Source organism: Magnolia sinica, chromosome 7 (assembly GCF_029962835.1).
Source record: "Magnolia sinica isolate HGM2019 chromosome 7, MsV1, whole genome shotgun sequence".
Lineage (NCBI taxonomy): Eukaryota > Viridiplantae > Streptophyta > Magnoliopsida > Magnoliales > Magnoliaceae > Magnolia > Magnolia sinica.
In genome coordinates, this window is record NC_080579.1 from 13249029 (window position 1) to 13270737 (window position 21709).

General features: G+C 38.7%; 1 protein-coding gene across 3 annotated transcripts in view; it reads right to left on the reverse strand.

Moving 5' to 3' along the window:
• LOC131251092 (flowering locus K homology domain-like) overlaps positions 1-11423 on the reverse strand; it is a 34629-nt gene extending 23206 nt beyond the window's left edge. For 2 of the 3 annotated variants that reach the window (XM_058251603.1, XM_058251602.1), the window contains exons 1-2: positions 8192-8234; positions 7786-8066 (exon numbers count right to left, since the gene is read on the reverse strand). In XM_058251603.1, coding sequence (XP_058107586.1) covers positions 7786-8066; positions 8192-8219 — 309 coding nt within the window. In that variant the 5' untranslated portion in view covers positions 8220-8234. Of the gene's footprint in view, positions 1-7785; positions 8067-8191; positions 8235-11247 lie in introns of those variants that run through there. The other variant, XM_058251604.1, reaches the window with a different exon arrangement.
• Between the last annotated feature and the right edge of the window lie 10286 nt (positions 11424-21709).

A 21709-nucleotide genomic window follows, 5' to 3' on the forward strand; every position in this document is an offset into this window, starting at 1 on the left:
CTGTTAGGCTTCAACTAGTCCAGGAATCTGTTCGACCAGTCGAAGGAACAGTGTTGACTGTATCTTCGACCAGTCGAAAATCTTCGACTCAAAATCCAGCGATGTTTTTCAGGTTCTTCGACCAGTCAAAGGAGACCTTCGACCAGTCGTAGAACGGTCAAAGCTTATCATGCCTGATTTTTCAAATATCTGTTTATGCTTCGACTAGTCGAAGAGCTCCCTAGACCAGTCGAAGACGCGATCTGCTCACCTATAAATAGTGCACGAATCTCAGAAGAAATCATTGAAATAATTAATCCATTCAAGCTAATCTTCGTCTAACTTCTGAGAGATAATTCTGTGCTCCATCTAAGCTAAGTGTGCTTATTTAATATTCTCTTTCCTTAGCTTTATTTAATTGATTTTGTTTCTGCTATTCCAATCTAATTTGATAAGAGGAATTGTTATTCCCTTTCTTTAGAATCAAAATCAATTAAGGCAAGCCCTATTTGGTTTAATTTAAAATCTATTAGAATTAGAACCATTGTAATTGAGTACTGGACATTGAACTTGGACATTCAATCATCTACTCGACTTAGTTGGGCCGATACAACGAAGGAGATAATCAGGTATTTTACATTTAATTGTAAATTCCTTTCTGTTTTGGTTTCTTTCAAGATTTGCCAGAAAAATCTTGTTGTATTGGTTATCTGAGGAGAGCCAGGAAAACTCAGAAGTGGGGTTTTTTAATTGTGTAAGCCCACAGACAAAGACACAATTGTAAAGGTTTTGGGTGAACCTGGGAAAACCTATTTTGTTAGTGAACACTAATATTCCCTGTGTGAGGATATTAGGAGTGGAGTAGCATTCTATGTGGCTGTTGTTTAACAGTTGGGAACCACTATAATCCCTTGTGTTGTGGTTGAATGATTTATACTTCTGATCTTTAATTATTCTTTTGTGGGATGTATGTATGGTGGTGAATGTTGTAATCATTTAATTCAAGCATTGTGAGAATTTTGTAATAGTTTAGAATTTATTTTCTGCTATTCCTTTATTAGCTTGATATTCAATTTCCTTTAAAAGTTGTTCCAGCAAGGTTGCCCTGCCATTTTTATGGTGTATGGCTGTCCCTAGAACAATACATTTGTGATTACAATTTATTTTAATTCAGTTTGTATTTATTTCTGTATTCCTCTTCGGTTTGAGATTTGATACAAAGATCTTTCTAGAAATAAGGTTGTCCTACCATAAACTCTAGTTTTTGGTGTAAGGTTGTCCTTAGAACAACATTTGTATCAACCTCTCAAGATCTGAATTTTGAGGTTATTTTACTTTCTTGCATTGTGATTTATTTTGGCTATCATATTCTTTTTAATTCCGCTGTTATAAGTTTTATTTGGCATTGTCCTATTCACCCCCCCTCTAGGACATATAGCTAGGCCTTTTCAAGACATTGATGTCTCAAAATGCATGCTTCACATCATGGTGCTCAACTACCTTGACCATGCCTCATGAGTTTAAAAACCTTGGTCGCTTGCCAGTAAAATATAACTCCGATTCTCATTGGCATCTAAACCCTATTCATAATCCTATTGTTGACATGGCCCCACTCTTAACCTAATAACATTCCACATTTCATGCTCACGGGAAAGGAGCTACATGACATATTTCGGCTAGTCATCAATCTGCTAGCATTGAGTTGTGCATAGTGGCTCCTATCTCATGTAGGCAAATTTGGGGTTTCCAATAGGCATGTGTAATTTCCTTTTCTTTTCTTTTTTTGAAGATTGTAGTATTTTTTTTTTTTTTTTTGGGGGGGGGGGGGGGGGGTTAACAAAGCAAGGAGAAGAAAAGAAAGAGCTATACATGGCGAAATAGAAGAACCTAAAGAGAAGTTATAAAACTCAAAACATAGGAAAACGAACCCGAGAAACAGCTACCCTAGAAACAACCCAAACCTAAAGAAAGAAGAAACCCAATAGTCTATACAAGAGGAGCATAAGTTGAAGACCAGAGCAACTAGCTCTCCTAGCTTAAGATTTGTTGGATCAGATCGCGATCACTGGGGGCATACGAACTCGTATCAATCCTTGAGATCTCAGAGAATGAAATTGATAACCTTGGGAGCAAGAGAGGAGGAATTTTGAAACATCATTAGTTTCCCTCTAAATGTTCCAAAAAGTTGTCAAAGCAACCAATCAACAGGAAGACGAGTTCCGCTAGAGTTCCTCCCATTCCAAGCATGCAGGAAGGCACAAATCATGGGGGGCATCACCCACGGTTGATGCAACCAAAGGAGAATAAAAGACCACACATGCCGAGCAAAAGAGCAATGCAAGAAGAGGTGGTTGATAGTCTCTTCACTGTTTTGACAAAGAAGGCATATATTAGGGAGAATCATGCCTCTGCACTGTAAATTATCAACCATACGAGTCGCTCCTCGAGCAAGAAGCCTAGATGAAAGCCATGACCTTGGGAGGGGCCCCATATCGCAAGATGAACGAAGGGGACCTCAGGGATGGTATCATGGCTGCTACCAACTAGGTTGAAAAAGGACTTGGAGGTGAAGAGATTGGAAGGAGACAACAACCATCAGAGGGAGTCAAGCGTTCCAACAACAAACCAAACACCATCTACGAGCTTTAATAGCTCTAAAAGTTTGTCATTCTCAGACTCTGTCAGGTCCCGTCTGCATAGAGGGGTCTAGGCCCTTGAACCAATGGACGAGAAGCAATCAACAACCGATATAGAAGGATTAAGAGATATACTTGCTAGATCAAGAAAGACAAACACTAAAGGAATATCTAAAATCCATAGGTCAGATCAAATTTTGATTTGAGACCCATCCCCCAAACCAAAACCGATGCCTTCCCTGAAACGGGAAAGGGCACTGGCAACGGCCTTCCAGATTAATGAAGCCCTATGGAGAGGGGATGGTTTGGTGAATCAACCACCTTCCTCAACCCCATATTTCAAAACTATCATTTCTCTCCACCAACTTTCCAACCCATATCCAAATCTCCATAGCCATTTTCCAAGAAGGGTTGTGTTAACCTCAGAAAGAGCCCTAATCCCAACCCCCTTTCGCAGAGGGCTTTAAAGACCTCAGACCAACTCAAGAGATGAAATTTGTGACCCACAGGATCCCTGTTCTAGAGAAAATCACTTCTTGTCTTATCAATTCTGGAAAGGATTGAAGTAGGGAAATGGAATAGGGATAGGAAATAAGATGGGGGGTTGGACCAAGGTATCCCGTATCGGTATCGGTTGGCGTAACGGTGCCCTCCGATACCGATACCGATACGGATACGGGGGTGTAACGGCCCATAACGGTGCAATTTTTTTTTACCAAAAAAAATGAAAAAATATGGATTAAATCCGGAATATTCTAAGCATTCCAAATATGCATTCATTTATAAATTGGAACATGTTTATGGTGGTGTAACGGTCCACTCTTTGATGAGAAGTTGTATCAGACTGTCTGATGAATTTATGAACCAGATAACTTGAATTTGACTACAAAATTCATGTATTTAATTTTATAAATATCTAATTTATATACTTAACAATTTGATATCATTTCTCCCAATAGTTCTTTAAAAAAATGAAATTAAATTCAGGTAGATGGCATTGCCAATTTGGGGCTGACTTGGAGGACCAATCCATGCCCTGAATCAGCCTCAAATTCATGCAATTTATTGGCGTTATCCCGCTTATGAATTGGTGGACATTTATTGGATAGTGAATCATGAAAAAAAAAAAATCAAAAGGCACTATTTTAAAAAATAAATGTCCACAAATTAACAATTAAAACTATTCAAACAATTTGATTTTGGCATTGTGAGTTAGCAATTACAGTCCATAATTTAATTGGTAAATTTTAAGTTAATACATGTCTCGTGTACAATTTTTTAAGGGCCCGAATTAGGCGAGACCTAAATTGTGAAGTGTAGCACACGTGTCAAAGTTTTTTGGGCCCCACCCATGATGAATGTGTTATATCCACACCGTCCATCCATTTTGCCAAATAATTTTAGGGCATAAGCCCAAAAATGAGGTAGATCCAAAGCTCAGGTGGACTGCACCATAAGAAACAACAATAATTAAACGTCCACCATTAAAAATTTATTGGGGGCTACAAAAGTTTTAAATCAAGCTGACATGTGTGTTTTCCCTTCATCCACGTCAATGTGACCCAATTAACAGGTTAGATGAAAAATAAACATTACAGTAGACCCTAAGAAATTTTTAATGGTGAGCATTCTATAACCACTGTTTCCTGTGTGGTCCACCTGAGATTTGGATCTTACTAATTTTTTGGATCATGACCTAAAATGATATGGCAAAATGGATGGACAGCATGGATAAAATATATACATTATGGTGGGGCCACGGGGCACGTGTACAAAAGCGTGTTGCGTAACTCCAGAGAGTCCGATTTCTTTGGAAGCCTGGTGTACCTATGTGTATTGACGTCAGTAAGTCTTGTGGGTCTGATCATGAGGTATGTGTTATATCTAAACCGTCCATTCATTTGACGAGATCGTCGTAAGGCTTGACACGAAAAATAATACAGATCTAATGGACCGCACTGCAAAAAGCAGTGGGGGATTGAACGTCTACCATTGAAACCCTTTTTGGGATCACAGAACTTTTGGATCAATATGAAATTTGTTTTTCCTCTTCATTCAGGTCTTTTTGACCTTATGAACAGATTGGATGGAAAATAAACGTTATGGTGGGCCTACGAATTGTTTAACGGTGAAAATCATCATCTCCGCTGCTATTTTTGGTGTGGTCCAGACGATCCTTGGATACGATTCATTTTTTGGGTAATGTTCTAAAATGATATTTAAAAATAGATGAACGGTGTAGATATAATAAATACATCACTGTGGAGCCCATGTAACTTTGATCTCCTTTGAACCGTTCGTACAACTCGGAGCTCGAGGAGTGTTAGCGCTCGTCTTAGCATGACACGTACCTACAGCAGCTATACTGGTGTGTGGTACACCAGTCAATCCGCTTCCGATTTCAAATGAAAAAGACGCGAGAGAGGGAAACCGAAAAGAAAAAGAGGGAAAGGAGAGAGAGAGAGAGAGAGAGAGAGAGAGAGAGAGAGAGAGAGAGAAGAAGAAGGAGGAGGAGGAGGCCCGGGCCACAGCCGCAGCAGAGCGAGAAGAAGAGGAAGAAGAAGGAGAAGAAGAAGAAGAAGAGAGAAAAAAACAGGTATGCTTTTTTTCCCCCTATTTTTTAGGCCCGTAACAGCTGTTACGGGACCGTAACGGCCGTTATGGCCCCTAAGGGCCGTCACGGTCGCAGAATCGGGGGGGTGCCCGTTTCGACCACGTATCGCGTAACGGTGTCGGCCGTTACCATTATGTATCGACCAATACGGCCGTATCATAACGGATACGGGACACCTTGGGTTGGACAGAGCCATCTTAATTAGAGTTAGACAACTGCTAATGGACAAGTAACAACCTTTCCAGGAAAATAATTTCCACTCCATTCTTTCTAAAACAATGTCTTAGAGATTATTAGTAGGTTTGCTTATGCAAAGAGGGAGGCCAAGATAATTTCCACTCCATTCTTTCTAAAACAATGTCTTAGAGATTATTAGTAGGTTTGCCTATGCAAAGAGGGAGGCCAAGATATGTGGATGGAAAAGTTCCCACTTTGCATCCAAACACTTTAGCATAAGAGGCAAGAGCAAAATCAAAGATATTAATACCCAGCATTTTGCTGTTGAAAAGATTGATTCGAAGCCTTGAAATGGGCTCAAAATAGTGAATGACCTTTCTCAAATTGGACACGGCAAGCATGGAAGCATCACAACAAAGCAGAGTATCATCTGCAAATTGGATATGGGAAACAGAGAGGGTAGATGGGGCAACTTTGAATCCACTAAATAGACGTATTCACCCATTTTCAACATTCTACTAAGCCCATCAGAAGCGATTACGAAAAGGAAAGGGGATATTTCGCTGGTGTTGAGGGCAAAAATTTGATGGTTGATGAGAACTTGGTGTCATTCACAAGACTTATTTATTATAATAATTATTATTAAAGATAACACACTTCTATTAACCAAGTCAAACAAAGATAAGAGACTATCCCTCCTGTAAATAGATGCCAAAAAAGGTTTCAAGTACACCCCAATCTCCCAGTAAGATTAGCAAACAAAAGAATGGAGATACCGGTATCAACTTACTGATATATCTTTAAATAATCCTTCAAAAATAAATATATCCTTTCATAGCTTTTTAAGGTATGAACATCTTCACTCAGCTGTTAAAATTCCTTGTTAGACTTTTAAAGAATATATGGCATGTGGTTGTCATATATCTTTAAGAAATCCTTCAGAAAAAATATATCCTTAAGTAGGTTTTTAAGTATGAACATCTTTACTAGACTGTTAAAATTCCGCGTAAGACTTTCAAAGAATATATGGCATGGTTGTCTTTATGTACTGTAATTTCTACAGTCCAACGAACTTCAGTTATTACATTATAATTAAATTAAAAGTCATTTACTCATACATGCGCTTCAATGTGCGTATATTGGAACCATTAAAAAATATATGTATATTGGAAACACTACAAATTTATAAAAAAGAAAAAAGAAAAAAAAGAAGGTAAATGTCAAAGCTTCTTGTGCATTAAGCATCCATGCCCATAACAAAACAGCACAGGTTTTCAAATTTTACTTGAATGATACGAACAACAATTGCCATTGTAAAAAGAGTTGGTATGCTGAACATGCATGCAAAATACAAGTGATGCACAAGGAGCAACAACACAATCAAGAAAGGTATGGTCTTCATAAATATGATATTCTAGTTCTTTTCCAGGTATCTATCTGGAAGCATTTTATATATGTTGCAATCTGATACGTAGAACTATATATATAACATATCCATGAGAAAGTGCAACTACTTAGGTTTTTTACAACAGAGGCTTCCTTTCTTTTCTTTTCTTTTTCAATAATTTTCAAGGCAGGAACTCTAATGAGTTTGGCCAAGAAATCAGTCAACCAAGTTCTGAAGTTACCAGGCAGAAAACAGAGCTTCTTGTTGCACATGTTCAACGAAGGGGTATGGTTATTGGGTGCTTAATGAGACTGACTGTTCATCACACATAATGCCCTCGATAACTGGCCACTACAATCCACATCTTTTGGTTCTTCTATTTTGGAGTTCGATGATTGATTGTAATAGCCATAAGTTACCAGACAGAATCTGCACACATTCACTTCAGTTCTTGTACCAAAGCCTGGAACTTTAATGGCTTCTTGGGGACAATTTTTCTTCTTCCTTATAAAAAAATGTTTCTCCTCCCTTACTTTATTTAAGGATCATAATGAAAAAGATAAGCTTTTTCATTAGACCTTGTGAAACCACTGTCACTGGGGAGAAGTAGATTAGGAGATTGAAGGGAATGTTTTATATTTCCTGAAACTAACACTGTGCACAAGTTTCCATTGGACCAGCATAAGCAAGTCATGATGCATCACATATGAGGCTAAAAAAATAATGAGAAATAAATTAATGGAAAAGATCGAATTCAACATGGCATCGAATTCGACATGGCATAAATGGTGGCCCAAATCCATTCAAAAATAGTGGTTAGAGCACTGGAGAGTGGAGAGTACAAACACACAAAAACGACTATGAAAAGAAAGAGGCAGCTGAATTACGTCATTTCTACAGAACGATAAGAAAGAGAAGGATTACTATTTTCCACATCAATCAGACATGGAAGGACTGCACATTGAAAAGATGCCAACATGAAACACACTTACAGCTCTTTCTGGTATGCCTGGAGGACCATCAAGAATCTTAATGCGAGCTCTAGATTCCTCACATATTCTTTTAATGAACTCCCCCTTGCGACCAATGATGCCACCGACCTTTTGAGCAGGCACCAATAACCGGAAAACACTCTCCCCAGGCCATCCAGGCCACCTCTTTTCTTCTGAATCATCACCACGCCCACGTTTTTGTTGAGTGTGTGAATTATCTACCAAACCAGTGGCGTCATGCTCCCCAGGATTTTCCACAGAGGTAGCCATCATGCAGTGCACTAAACCAAAAGGCAGCAAAATATGTAAACTAGTCAGCCAAAATGTCAGACAGCAAATAGATTTCAACAAGCATAAAAATATCAGGAGCCTTGATTGAGGTATAATCGAGAGATCGAATTAGGACAGTTCTCATTTAACAGCTTTAATGTCATTCTCTGTAGTATAGTTGCATAAAGCGTGAATTGAAGCAGCAACAGATTCAGGTGTGATGGCAGAAAAGCATCTGTATAAACAGCTGGGAAGAGGGAGCAAGAGCATGAGTTTGAAGCACGATTTGAAGAGGGAGAGGTGCCTGCTTAGAAGGATCATGGAGCTAATTTCTGTAGCATCCTCTTTCAGATTCCCATGCTCGTAGAGTCATATCGCCAAATGGGTACAATTCCTATGCAACTGGTAAGTCCCAGTTGGGAGGATCCATTATAGGGACAACGATGGATTGTTTATCCATTCTATGCGCCACAACCTTATCTTTTGTTATTGTTTTTACACTTATCAAATATCTTGTTACTCAAAAATGAAATTTACAGTTACCAATAAAAGAAAAAAAAAATGTTACTCCTTGACCTATAAAGGGTATGAACCTTGGTATCTTGCAGTGGTGATTGAGGAGAGCTTAGAGCCAAGGAGGCAGCACCACCATGTGCTGAATTTTGGGCTATTTGCTACTAGTTTGGGGGATAAATTTCAAAGACTGCCATTTACTATTCCTTGAAGATTAGAGGTGATGATTCTGAAGACATGGTTGCCGATTTGGAGACATTCTAAAGATTTGAGAGTGATTTTCTTGATTTACCATTACGATTTTTCGGCATGCCAAAATCTTTGAAGATAGAGTCATGGCTATCTTAGATAGATTAATCAATCTAACAATTGGAAAATCTCAAGTACAGATTCATGGGGATTTTAGGGTCTTTTAGGATCCGTAGAAGGGTTTGTTCTAGGATACAAAAGGCATTGAATTTTCTGAAATTTGCAAGATTTTGCATAAGTATTTGCAAGAAATGAAATTAAAATAAAGCTTTTTGTCCTTCTCTATTCCAATATGTGGATGTTTGTCCATTCTCGTGATTCACGTATTGAAATCCCATTGATCCCCGAAGTTAGCATCAGAGCAAGTGATCACTGCCAATTTTTTATTCTACATCATCACTTAATGGCTTTGACTGGGGTGACACAGGAAGAGTTCACACAAGTAACCCAATTGAGGAACAGTATCTTCCTATCTGAGAGAATTTTGAGAAATTCTCCATTCACAGCAAGGCCTATCAGATGATTGGATTGAAATCTACAGCCATGGCCAACATGTGCAAAATCCAATTGAGTAAAAAAAATAAGAAAAAAGGACTAAAGTAAATATGAATTAGAACGAACTACTTCTTGTTAATCTTATATACAAAATTTTCAATACAAATGATATAACTCTAAGCCATAGTACAGTTTGTTGATCTCTTCAGGGGAACAGCCTCCAAAACTCTAAATAATTTGCTTATTAACTATAGGCCATATGTCATCTACATTTTATAATAAAAACTGTGATAACACTGAATAAACTCTAACAGCATTCTGAACCAACTTGCTATCATCAACAGTGCCTTGTCCTAACTACTTAGGTTGCGCTTTATCAGTTCAATTTCTTAAATCATTTGCATCCAATGCCCCATCCTCAGTAAGTGAAAAGTCCATGTCCCCTTTCAACACCTCAATCCAAGTCCTTTTAGGTTTTCCTCTCATCTTTCCTTCTAGGGTCCCTAATCAATATTCCCCTCTTTACCAGACCCTTCTAAGTCTTTGTTGCCCATGACTAAACCATTTTAAGTCTTCATTGCTCATGATAAAAACATCCCAATCTGCTCTCCATATTTTTATCTCTTAATGTAACTACTCAAACATTGCTTCTAATGCCTAGTTTATCCTTCCTAGCTACTTCGAAGACCTGAAAACTCAACTTGGCTTGATGTATATATTTGGTGCGCCATCTTCAATTCAATATCATCCATCTTCACTCGACGTGATATTTAATAAATCATCGTATAAGCCATATCCCAACCAACTGGGATCAGCATAATATTCGATAGATTAAAAATATTTTAAATAGTTTGTGAATATTAAAAATAGAGAACTGCCCATGCCAACCAGTTGGACAATAAGTTACCATCCAACCATCAGACAAATTCCAACCTGTGACATGTGTGTCAGGCATTCAACAATCCAATAGATTGGTCCCACCATGAGGACTGCCCAGTTAAAAAATCAGCTTAATAGACTCGCCTGGTGGCCCACGACATAGACAACAATTAATCACTGCTGATTTAATAAAAAAGACAGGTACACCCACATGATGGGTGGATCAGACTGATTTTTCCAAATGTTGATCCTCATACTGGGGATGAACTTTTGAATGGTTCAATGTTCACTTTTCCTAGTAAAAGGGCATTTCATTTGGCTCTGGTTCGAGCTGACTCACCAACTGACCCAGGTTTCAGTAACCTGAGCGACTCAGTTCGAGCTGCAACACAAGAAGCATGGACTCAGCTGGTCAAATTGACGAGCATTGTAATGCTCAGTTGGAGTGAGCTGGCGAGCGAGCCTCCAAGTGATTCAGCTCGAGACTTCGTCGAGTCGAGTTGACTCGGCCGAATTCCGAACAGAGTTACCTTTTTTTTTTTTTTGAAAGGTGAGAAACACACACACTCTAACACCCCCACGCACACATGGATTCTCGAACCCATGACCTCAGAGTTGAAAAACACAGTGTCTACCACTTGAGCCATGAGCAGATACCCCAGTTTTAGAACTACATTTCCTAGTCTTCCCACAAACGCAAATCTCTGCAGACCCTAACAATCCCAAAATGCATTTTAAAAAACCTAGAAAAACTAAATTCTAAAATAAGCTACAAATGGCAAGTAAGAGAAAATCAAGAAGAGAGAAATGACATTTACGTACATTGTTTTGATGCATACACCCCCTTCTCCTTCGGGTATCAGAATGGTACTGAAGGTGTACCATTCGAACACCAAAAGTTTAAAAAAAAAAAAAAAAAAAAGTGTATGAATCAAAAGAAAGGGTGTGAAAATCATTCCACTAGAACATAAAAAAAGTAGAAAACTAAAATAAAAAAAAAAAAAAACACAGAGAAAAATGAAAGATGAAAAGGGTTTGCGGTTTGATTTTACTTACAGGGTTTGATTGATGAATGTTATTCGATAAACCAGGTAAAATGAAACGGCGGGGAGGCCGTACCAGTTAGGGCTTTTGGGTTTTGGATAGAAAAAGACCGTACGAGTTAGGGTTTTTAGGGTTTGAGAGAGAGAGAGAGAGAGCGTTTGGACGTAGGTTTTGGTGACGTCCAGCAAATCTTGTGGGGTAGGAACGCTATTTAAAGCCACGCATTTTCACGCGCCAAAGACAAGCGCCGTGACACGTGCCAGGGTTTCACACGTGAGGAAGATCTAAGTCGCTCATCAGACGGACCTCATGGTTATCATTCTTAATATGCAGAGCTTTCTCTCCCACCAACGGTCGCTTGTGCAGGACATCTGAACCATGAAAAACGGGTGGGCCACACAGATCACCTGATTCCATAATCAGGCCAATGTACCCATTAGGTGGGCCTAGTCTGCATGTTGATTTTCACGGTATGGCGCTCTAATATTGGACCTTCAGCCACAGCTGATCTTCACTGCGGGGCCCATCGATTTCATGGCTCCGATGATTGCGAGAGTGAAGAGAGTGGGAAAGACCAAGCTGCAACCCTACTGCATGCGTCCATCACCAGGCTCCCCATTCTAAAGAATGGACGGTTTGGATCAGAAAACTAAAGTTCAACGTAAAACGGACGTGTAATTTTTATACCAGAAGGCATTCAACGTTGGCCTCACCAGATGTACGTCTCGGATCACACACTTGTCCATTTTAGCAAGAGCGTGATCACTCGTGTTGTTTTGGCATGCGAAGAATCCACGACTACGGACAGCTCGACTCAAAGATGACGTAACTAATCCGACACGCCCCATCTTCAAGCGCCGAAGACAAACACGCAGTACTTCCAATGTGGCACATTTTCGCCGTGATCCGAAACATTAATAGGGCTGAACCTACCGTGAATTACCCTTGGCCCGAAATCTAGACTTTTATATTTATCAAGTGGACCACACATACACGAAGAAATTGGACAGTCAGAATACGATAACTAACGGTCGGCAATCAGAGTCCATGTGTCGCGCACGTGATGAGCCGGCCAGTTTTAGGGTAGGGGACATTCCCTTTGAGGAGCTCTATAGAAATGTAGCGTACCTCAAACATGTGCAATGTTCGTACGTGTGGTGCGTATGTGCTTGGCGCTTGAACATAAGCGTCGTGCATTACCATTTCTCTCGAATGCCATCAGCGCATGATGGCCCATGCGCATGCATTGAGCCACTGTAAGCCGTACGTGTACACTACCGCATGGAGCAAAACCGTCCAAATTGTGGGCCCGTTTTTGGAATAATCGTTGGCCGTACTGGTACACCAGCACGTGTATATTGGGCATGAACCGATGGTCACTCTCTAAAACAACCCATTTTCTCACGTGGGGTCCATCTAGCAAGGGACCGCCGGACAGTTAGGCGAGGGAAAGTTCAGTGGACCCCACCTAGTGTATGGCCCAGATGTTACATCGTGTCACACTGGTACCATTAAAGCATTCAAAGGTCCACGATGGTCCCTAATTGTCTACAACTGGGCTTACCTTGTTCTACATGTGAAATTGGCCCAGTCTATCAAGTGATAACTCTTAATTTCATGTAAAATCAAAAGGTCACCCCATTGAAAACTTCATACGGGCAACGCCAGAGAAAAATCCACCGTCCACTGAGTTTTAGATCAGGTTGGCTTTTTATTTTTGTATGTTTTCATTATGACAATAATATATTGTTGTATATTTGTCTTTGAAAATAAGTTTTAAAAATATATTATTTTATTTGAAAAGAAATTTTCTTTTAAAATTTTTATAAAGCAACCAAAATTTTTTGTCTTATGGTGTGGTACGTTTAATCCCGAATAGAGTTGTAAATGAGTCGAGCTTGGCATAGCTTGACTTGGCTCGGCTAGTAGGTAACCTCAGCTCGAACTTAACTCGGCTCGGTCCTCGAGCCTGTCTTGCTAGCTCGGCTCAATTTGGTCAATAGCTTGGGCTAGTTCGGACCTTTCGGCATTTTCTTAAATAGGTAGAATGCATCTTCAATTTTTTACCGAATGTAAAACAGTAATAATATTTTACAGGTATTTCATCAAACAACTAAAGAGCAACATCAAAATCAAACACCTGGGCGAGCAGTGTCAAAATTAAACAACCAACGTATCCATTCTTTCCTCGCCAACACTTCATCGAGTCATTTCATCAAACATTCGGTGAGCAACATTCATATCAAAATAATTGAGTCACTGAGTTGATTAGATCTGTTGGCTCGAGTTGAGGTTCGATTCGAGTCGAGTCGAACTCGACCAAGTTCGAACTCGCCTCAAAGTTTTTTCAAACTCCAAAAACTAGCTCAACTCAGTCCAAATCCAATTTCAAGCCGAGGTGAGTTGAGCTTCTCTAAATCTAATCAAGCGATCTGACTGAGCTAACTGGACTCGTGTACAACCCAAACCCCAAAGTAGATTGGCAAAGAAAAAATAACTAGTATATGAGAATAAATTTTTGCACAGGGCTTAAGGCCCCTTTCATGAGCATGTGAATTTGATTGTGTGGGGACTATGCCTTTAGCTTCGATCTATGCTATGAACCACACACATGCGTCGCGCCATGAACATGACACTCAATTTTGCAATGGTAGGGTAGAATGATCAAAATTTTGATCAAACATCTCTCTTACGAAAACCCAACAACCATGGCTCTTGACAGATGGTGCTTATACACCCTTTCATGATGACCATTGTCTATAAAAGTAACTTCTTTGGTTCTGTTTTTTAAATGTATTAAAATTTCTCTGCACTTTGAATTTCTACAAGTACAAGTTATTTTGTTTTCGATTCGGTACGACTCTGTCATCAGGTTAAACATATGGTGGTGGTTCGAGTCTTCATACATCAAGTGCACTGGTGTGTCGAGATAACAATTGAGGGTATCCCGAAGTTGATTGTGCAATATTCCTATTGCGCTACGAACAACATATAAATGAGGTCAATCAATTTTAAGCCAAATGATTTTCATCGCAACTTAATTCAACAAGTCTTTCTAATTCCTTTGATTCAAATCTTTATTTTTCTGCTACAGCTTTTCTTCCAAATTTTCAAATTTATGGATTTACAAATCCAAAATTCCAACAATCTTAAAGTTAATCTTCTAATATGTATATTTGTAACAATGGCTAACATTAGGATGAACCTGATCACTAAACTGTCCAAAATTGAACCATTCTCTCTGGATGTCATTTTAAAATGCAGAAAAAGAAACTCACATTTGTTGTAGATACACTGAAAATATCATGCATATCATTTGATACTTTCCAATATGATGCTAATAAATAATCAGATGTGAGGAATAACCACAATTGCAAAAACTATATTTTTAATTCCCTTTTAAACGAGTTATATGATGTTTACCCATCATACGAAAGAGCCAATGATAACTGGTCTGCGTTGGCAAATAAATATATTTTAGAAGAAGTCGGAGCCAAAAGGCCATGTTATATCTTCTTTAAAAAAAAAAAAAAACCAACAACAACAACACCAATGTAAGAAAAGTGGCTTGCTCATAACAAATATTATCTTATATATATCCGAATGGAAAAAGCTAACCAAATAAGAGATCAAAAGGAAAATACTATTAGTACTGCTTCAAATGGTAATTTAATTTAAATGAATCGGAAAAATAGAAGAATCAAAGGATCATGTTCGTATTGTGAACAATCAGTCCACCTTATTGATTAATGTTGACACTTGAAATGAACTTATTTCCATTATGAAAAACTAAACTACCATGTTGAACATTATTGGCTCAAAAATTAGAAAGAAAAATTGGTCAAAAAGAAAGAAAAATACTTTCATTGTAGTAAACCCGAACATCATATTGAAGAGTATAGACACAAGAAGAAGGCTTTCAAGGCTTAGGCTAATTTGACAAAATAAGATCAATAAGATGAAAAATATCATGGTATTTAAAATAAACTTTGTCAACACTATGCATCGAATGCTAGACACTGGGGTTATACGTCATATCTGTAAGAATCGAAGTATGTTTGCCTCTTACTAAGCAGTATGGGGTGAACAAGTATTTATGAAAAATGCTCGAACCTCCCCTATAATTGGAAAATGAAAAGTTCTAAAGCTTACTTCTGAAAAGACCTTTATACTGAAAGAATGTAGTTTTTGGCTCCCTCTTGAATAAAGTTGGTGTTGATATATAATCTGGATGCGGAAATCCCAGAGATCTGCTTGTGCATAGGACATAGAGATTTAGGGTTTAGATGACTTATCTAACCAAGACGCCATGAATGAAGAAGTAATAGACCAAAAAACCAATGTTAAAATCTTCCTCTCCTTAACACCCCTATAATAGAAGAATCGATGGAACTTTGCCTTCTTGTTGTGGTGTAGGATCGGGGACCTAGCCCTTAATATATATTAGCTGGGGTGTAGAGAGTTTGAATCCCATCACAACTCTCTCCCCACAGCTCCACACTTATTCAATCCTAGTTATATGTAAATAGCCTTGTGTATCAGGCTTATAGCACTCCACCCCTTACGCAGTTATATGCAGACACTGTGCGTAAATCACATTAAAGTGGGGTCCACTAGTTTACCCGATCACATAGTCCAACTGTTAGATCAATCTGGATCGTGGATCAATAAGGCCCACCTTATAGAGTTCTAACAGGTGTTAAATTGGTATTTGATTTGAAGAAAGTTGTATTGTTTAAGATGTGGGACTTGATCTATATGCGGAATAGGCCCACGGATCTGTCTGTGCATGGGACATGGGGATCAGGGGTTGGATAGCTTACCTAGCTGAGATGTTGTCATGGAAGCCGGATAAGAATACCAGAATACCTTTAGAGCTTAGGATCTTCCTCTCCTTCACACCCTTTCTGTAATTCATAAGATGGGGCTCGAATTTCTGCTGTGGTGTAGGATCGGGGACCCAGCTCTCTTTTATAAAATTTGTGGAGAGAGTTTGAAACTCATCACAACTCTCTCTCCCACGCTCCACATTGTAGCATCTTAGTGCAACTCAAACTGCTGTCTACGTAAGACAGCTATAGCATTCTAGCCTTAGTACGCAGAGCTGCGCAGATAGACTGCGCAGCGCATCACATGAAGTGGGACCCATTGGTCTACTCAATCATCCAGTCCAACTGTATGACAATCCAGACCATTGATCAGTGAGGACCACTAAATAGAGTTCTTACATTCTCCCACTTGGGCCTCATTGAGCAACGTTAGTGATAGTCATATAGAATTATTTTGAAAATAAGTTTTGATCTTTTAAGAAAATATCTAAATGGTTAACCAATGAAAAATAATTGGACAGTATGAGTAATACTATTCAATCTGGTCCATCAAGACAATCAGTATCGAAACGCGGTAGTCATCACAACATTTAATTTAGGCGAAGTGAGTCTAAGTGCGATCACAAATACTTTCAATCTTAACGACATAGATCACGAATTAGGAAATGTGATATAAGGATTACACATTTTAGTGTGACAATATGTGTCTATCCTTAAGAGGTCCTGAAGCTTTTAATGTCTCCAACAAGACACGACTGTAATTCTACTTACTCAAAATTTGCGCATATATATAGAGAAGTAGAAATGAATCTTTATATCAAAATCATTCAAACAAACTGTATAAAATGAGATCTCTAAATGTCTGTGAAAATCAAAGTACGCTCAACTCCCACTAACTGAAAACATCTGTGGGATTAATGACTCCCATGGATGTTACATGCTCCTGAAATGGCGTGATAGGGAGCCCTTTAGTGAGCGGATCTGCAATCATCTGCTTAGTGCCGATGAATTCCACAGACACTTGATGATTCTGAACCCTTTCCTTTACAACAAGATACTTGATGTCGATATGCCTCTACCTTGACGAATGCTTGTTGTTAATAGAGAAGGAAATAGCAGCCGAATTATCGCAAAATATTCTCAATGGTTTCTGGATATGCTCCAATACCCGCAAACCTGAGAAGAAACTCTATAACCATAGTGCCTGATTAGATGCCTCATGGCAGGCAATAAATTCAGCTTCCATAGTGGATGAGGCTGTGGTATTATTTCACGCTTTTCCACGACATAGCTCCTCCCACCATCATGAAGATGTATCCTGAAGTAGACTTCTTAGTATCAACGCAGCCTGCGAAGTCTGCATCTGAATATCCGATCAACTCCAACTGATCAGACCTTCTGTATGTGAGTCTAAAGTCTTTCGTTCTCTGAAGATACCGTAATACTTTCTTTGCAGGTATCCAATGTTGCATTCTTGGATTAGATAGATTACTTTCCAACATTCCAGTGACAAAGGTAATGTCCGGTCGCGTACAGACTTGAGCATACATGATACTCCCTACTACTGATGCGTATAGAAATTCTTTCATTCGATTCTTTTCTAAATCATTCTTTGGACACTGAAATAAACCAAATTTGTCGCCCTTCACAATGAGCGACTTTCCTGAAGCACAATTTTGCATGCCATACCTTTCAAGTACCCTAGTAATATAGACCCTCTGTGACAAGCTGAGCAGTCCAAGTGTTCTGTCACGGCAAATCTCAATGCCGATGACGTAAGAAGCTTCACCAAGGTCTTTCATTTCAAACCTTTGAGATAAGAATTTTTTGGTGTCACTCAACATCTTGGTATCACTGCTTGCTAACAGAATGTTATTAACATACAAAATCATCATAACGAACTTACTCCCACTAGTTTTAATGTAGATACATTCATCTGCAGTGTTTTCTACAAAGCCATATGAAGAAATTACTTCATGAAACTTAAGGTACCACTGTCACGATGCCTGTTTCAACCCATAGATGGACTTCTTAAGTTTGCAAACCAAATGTTCTGAGCCAGTAGCTACAAAACCTTCGGGCTGCAACATGTACACATTCTCATTCAGATCCCCATTGAGAAATGCAGTCTTTACATCCATCTGATGTAACTCTAAATCCATATGAGCTACAAGAGCCATTATGATCCTGAATGAGTCTTTCTTGGATATTGGTGAGAAAGTCTCCTTAAAATCAATGCCTTCACGTTGGTTAAAACCCTTGGCAACAAGTCTGGCTTTATATCGTTCGACATTACCTTTAGAGTCCCATTTGGTTTTAAATATCTATTTACAACCAATCGGCCTTATTCCAGTGGGTAAATCTACAAGATCTCATACTTTATTGTCCTGCATGGATTTCAACTCATCTTTCATGACATTAAATCAACGAAAAGGATCAGCACTTTGTTTGACTTGTGTAAAGGATTCAGGATCCTTTTCCACCCCTATGTCAAAGTCGTGTTCCTGTAAGTATACGATGTAATCGTCTCGATTTACAGGCCTTCTCTCTCTTTCAGATCTTCTTAATGGTTCAACTTGTTGGGTCTGATCTTGATTTTCCTCATCAGTGGTTTGTATATGAGGTTTTATGTGGTGCTCTGCAGTGACTACAGAATCGACTGCATCATTAATGTCCATGTGATCTAGATTGACAATGACAGGAGTCACAGTCCTTTGTTCCTCAAATATAAAATTTCTTATGTTCGTGCTCCCACTGTTTTCAGTGTCCTCAATGAATCTGGCATTCCTAGTATCAACAATCCTGATGGAGTGGGAAGGACAGTAGAATTGATAGCCTTTTGATCTTTCTGGGTATCCAATGAAGAAACAACTTATGGTTCTAGGATCAAGCTTTTTTTCATGCGGGTTATAAAATTTTGGCCTCAGCAGAACAGCCCCAAACATGTTGATATTAGAGACTTAGTTTTCTCCCATTCCACAACTCAAAAGGAGTTTTGCTTACTGCTTTGCTGGGAACCCTGTTTAATATATGAACTGCAGTTTTGATCGCATCACTATACAGAGATTCTGGTAATGTTGAATTGCTGACCATACTTCGCACCATATTTATAAGGGTGCGATTACGTCTCTCAGCAACTCCATTCTGCTCTGGAGTACCAGGTATAGTGTACTGAGCAACAATGCCATAATCCTACAGGTATTTAGCGAATGGCCCTGGATTGCGTCCTGATTTGTCATATCTGTCATAGTATTTACCACCACGGTTAGATTTGACAACTTTAATTCTCTTATCGAGTTGATTTTCAACCTTGGCCTTATAGATTTTAAAAGCATCCAGGGCATCTGATTTCTCACTGATAAGGTATAGGTACCCAAAGCGAGAGTGGTCATCTATAAAGGTGATGAAATATTTGTGGCCACTCCATGAGGCTATAGGGAATGGTCCACAGATATCTATATGTATAACTTTTAATAGATCTACACTCCTGGTTGCACCTTTCTCTCTCTTTTTAGTCTGTTTCCCTTTTATGCAATCAATGCATACTTTATAGTCAGAGAAGTCTAGAGAATGCAAAATTCCTTCTCACACAAGCTTGTCTAATCTCTCACGAGATATATGGCATAGCCGCCTGTGTCACAACATGGAGGAATTCTTATAGTCTAGTCTTCGCTTGGATCCCACTACATTTTCATGTAAGGTATTAATATTATAGACGTGAGAGGCAATCAAGTCTAACTGGTATAAGTTGTTTACTAAAGAGCCGGTTCCAACTTTAATTGAATTAAAGTAAATACTAAAACTTTTATTTCCAAAGTGGAACGAATATCCCAACTTATCCAAATAGGAAATTAAAACTAAATTGCTCCTTATAGACGGCACACAGAATGTATTTATTAAATTCAAAAAATGACCAGATTTCAACTTAAGCCTATAGACTCCTATTGCCTCTACGTCAACTATGATACCATTGCCTACGTATACTAAGCGCTCCGCATCAGTTGGTGGCCTGACCTGTAGTAATTCTTGCATAGAAGTGCATATGTGAATAGTAGTTCCTGAATCTATCCACCAGGAATCCACTGACACATCGGTCAGATTAGATTCAAAATAAACAAGAACAGAATGATTACCTTTCTTTATGAGCCAATCCTTAAAACCTTCATAGTCTTTCTTTATATGACCTGTCTTTTTACAAAAGAAGCACGGTTTGCCTTTTACCCGTTTGCGTTTAGATCCATTTCCAGATTGATTATCATGGTTTCCAGATGGAGGACCAGAGAATCCATTATTAGAACCTTGTTTCCTCTTCCTTCTACCTTTATTCTCTTGCCCATGCCCTTGTCTTGAAGTCACCATGTTAACATTTTGAACTTTTATCATCTGTCTGATCCTGTCTTCTTCTTGGACGCACTGAGTGATGAGTTCATCCAATGTCCACATGTCCTTCAGAGTGTTATAATTTACTAGGAACGTGCCGAATTGGGGAGGTAGGTTGTTCATGATCAAATGAACTAGTTAATCATCAATGAGTACAAGCCCTAGAGCATGAATCTTAGAAACAACTTTGATCTGCTCTACAATGTATTCACGGATGTTGCCTTTTCCATCGTAGGATGAGCGAGTCAATTTATTCAGAAGAATACCCACTTCAAATTTATCAGATTTCTTAAATCGTTTTCTCATTTCAGTCAGGAAAACTTTGGCCTTATATGTTTCAGGCATGGCATCCTTCATCGATTCAGAAATTGAATACTCAATGACTTTCAGGCATGTATCATTTGATCTAAACCATGCAACCCATCTATTATATTCAGCTTCAGTGGCATTATCAGATGGCTTTGGCGGTTCTGGTGTTATCAGGGCAAGATCTAATTGAAGACAGCCCAGTACAACTTCAATGGCGTTCTTCCATTGAGTGTAATTAGACCCATTTAAGGTAGGGACTTGATGCGTATTAGTTGGAATTGAGACTGAAATATAAGAGATACACATATACTCACATTAGTTCATTATTTCACAAAATAGTTTAGTAAACAAAAATATCAGGCAAAGATAACTGATTCAGTTGCTAAGGGAAGCATCAACTGAATCATCCAGGATGATGATGGGCCCAACCATCTCATCCTGGTGAGGAGCTGTTTACATCATTATCATTCCTCCTGTGGGCGGTAATAACAATATATTAGTGATCCTCCTGAATATGAAGCTAAGTAATGTAAGTCATGTAAATCTGAGATACTCAACACCTGTGGGTGAGATGAGTCTTTCAACTTTACATTACCAGAACAATTTACTTCACTCGTTCACTTGACTGCCAAACGTTAATCATCTGTGTTTTCGTTACCGTGCGCATGAAAAAGTGAACGCAACTGTAGGTAATCCTCCTTATCCCAATGTTACAAGTCTGTACTTGTAAAGTTTTCATCGATTGAGGTCACTATGGTGGCTAACACAACCGAATCCAAAACTACAAATATAGACTTTAGGATTACTATTATAATCCTGCCTCTATATGGTTTATATCTTAATTAGTCTGATGCGGTCCATAAGTTAGTTGATTTTGACCTTTTGAAAATCCTTAAAGTGAAACATATAAATAGGTTTCATACCTTATATTCCAACGGTCCATATCAATACTTAAA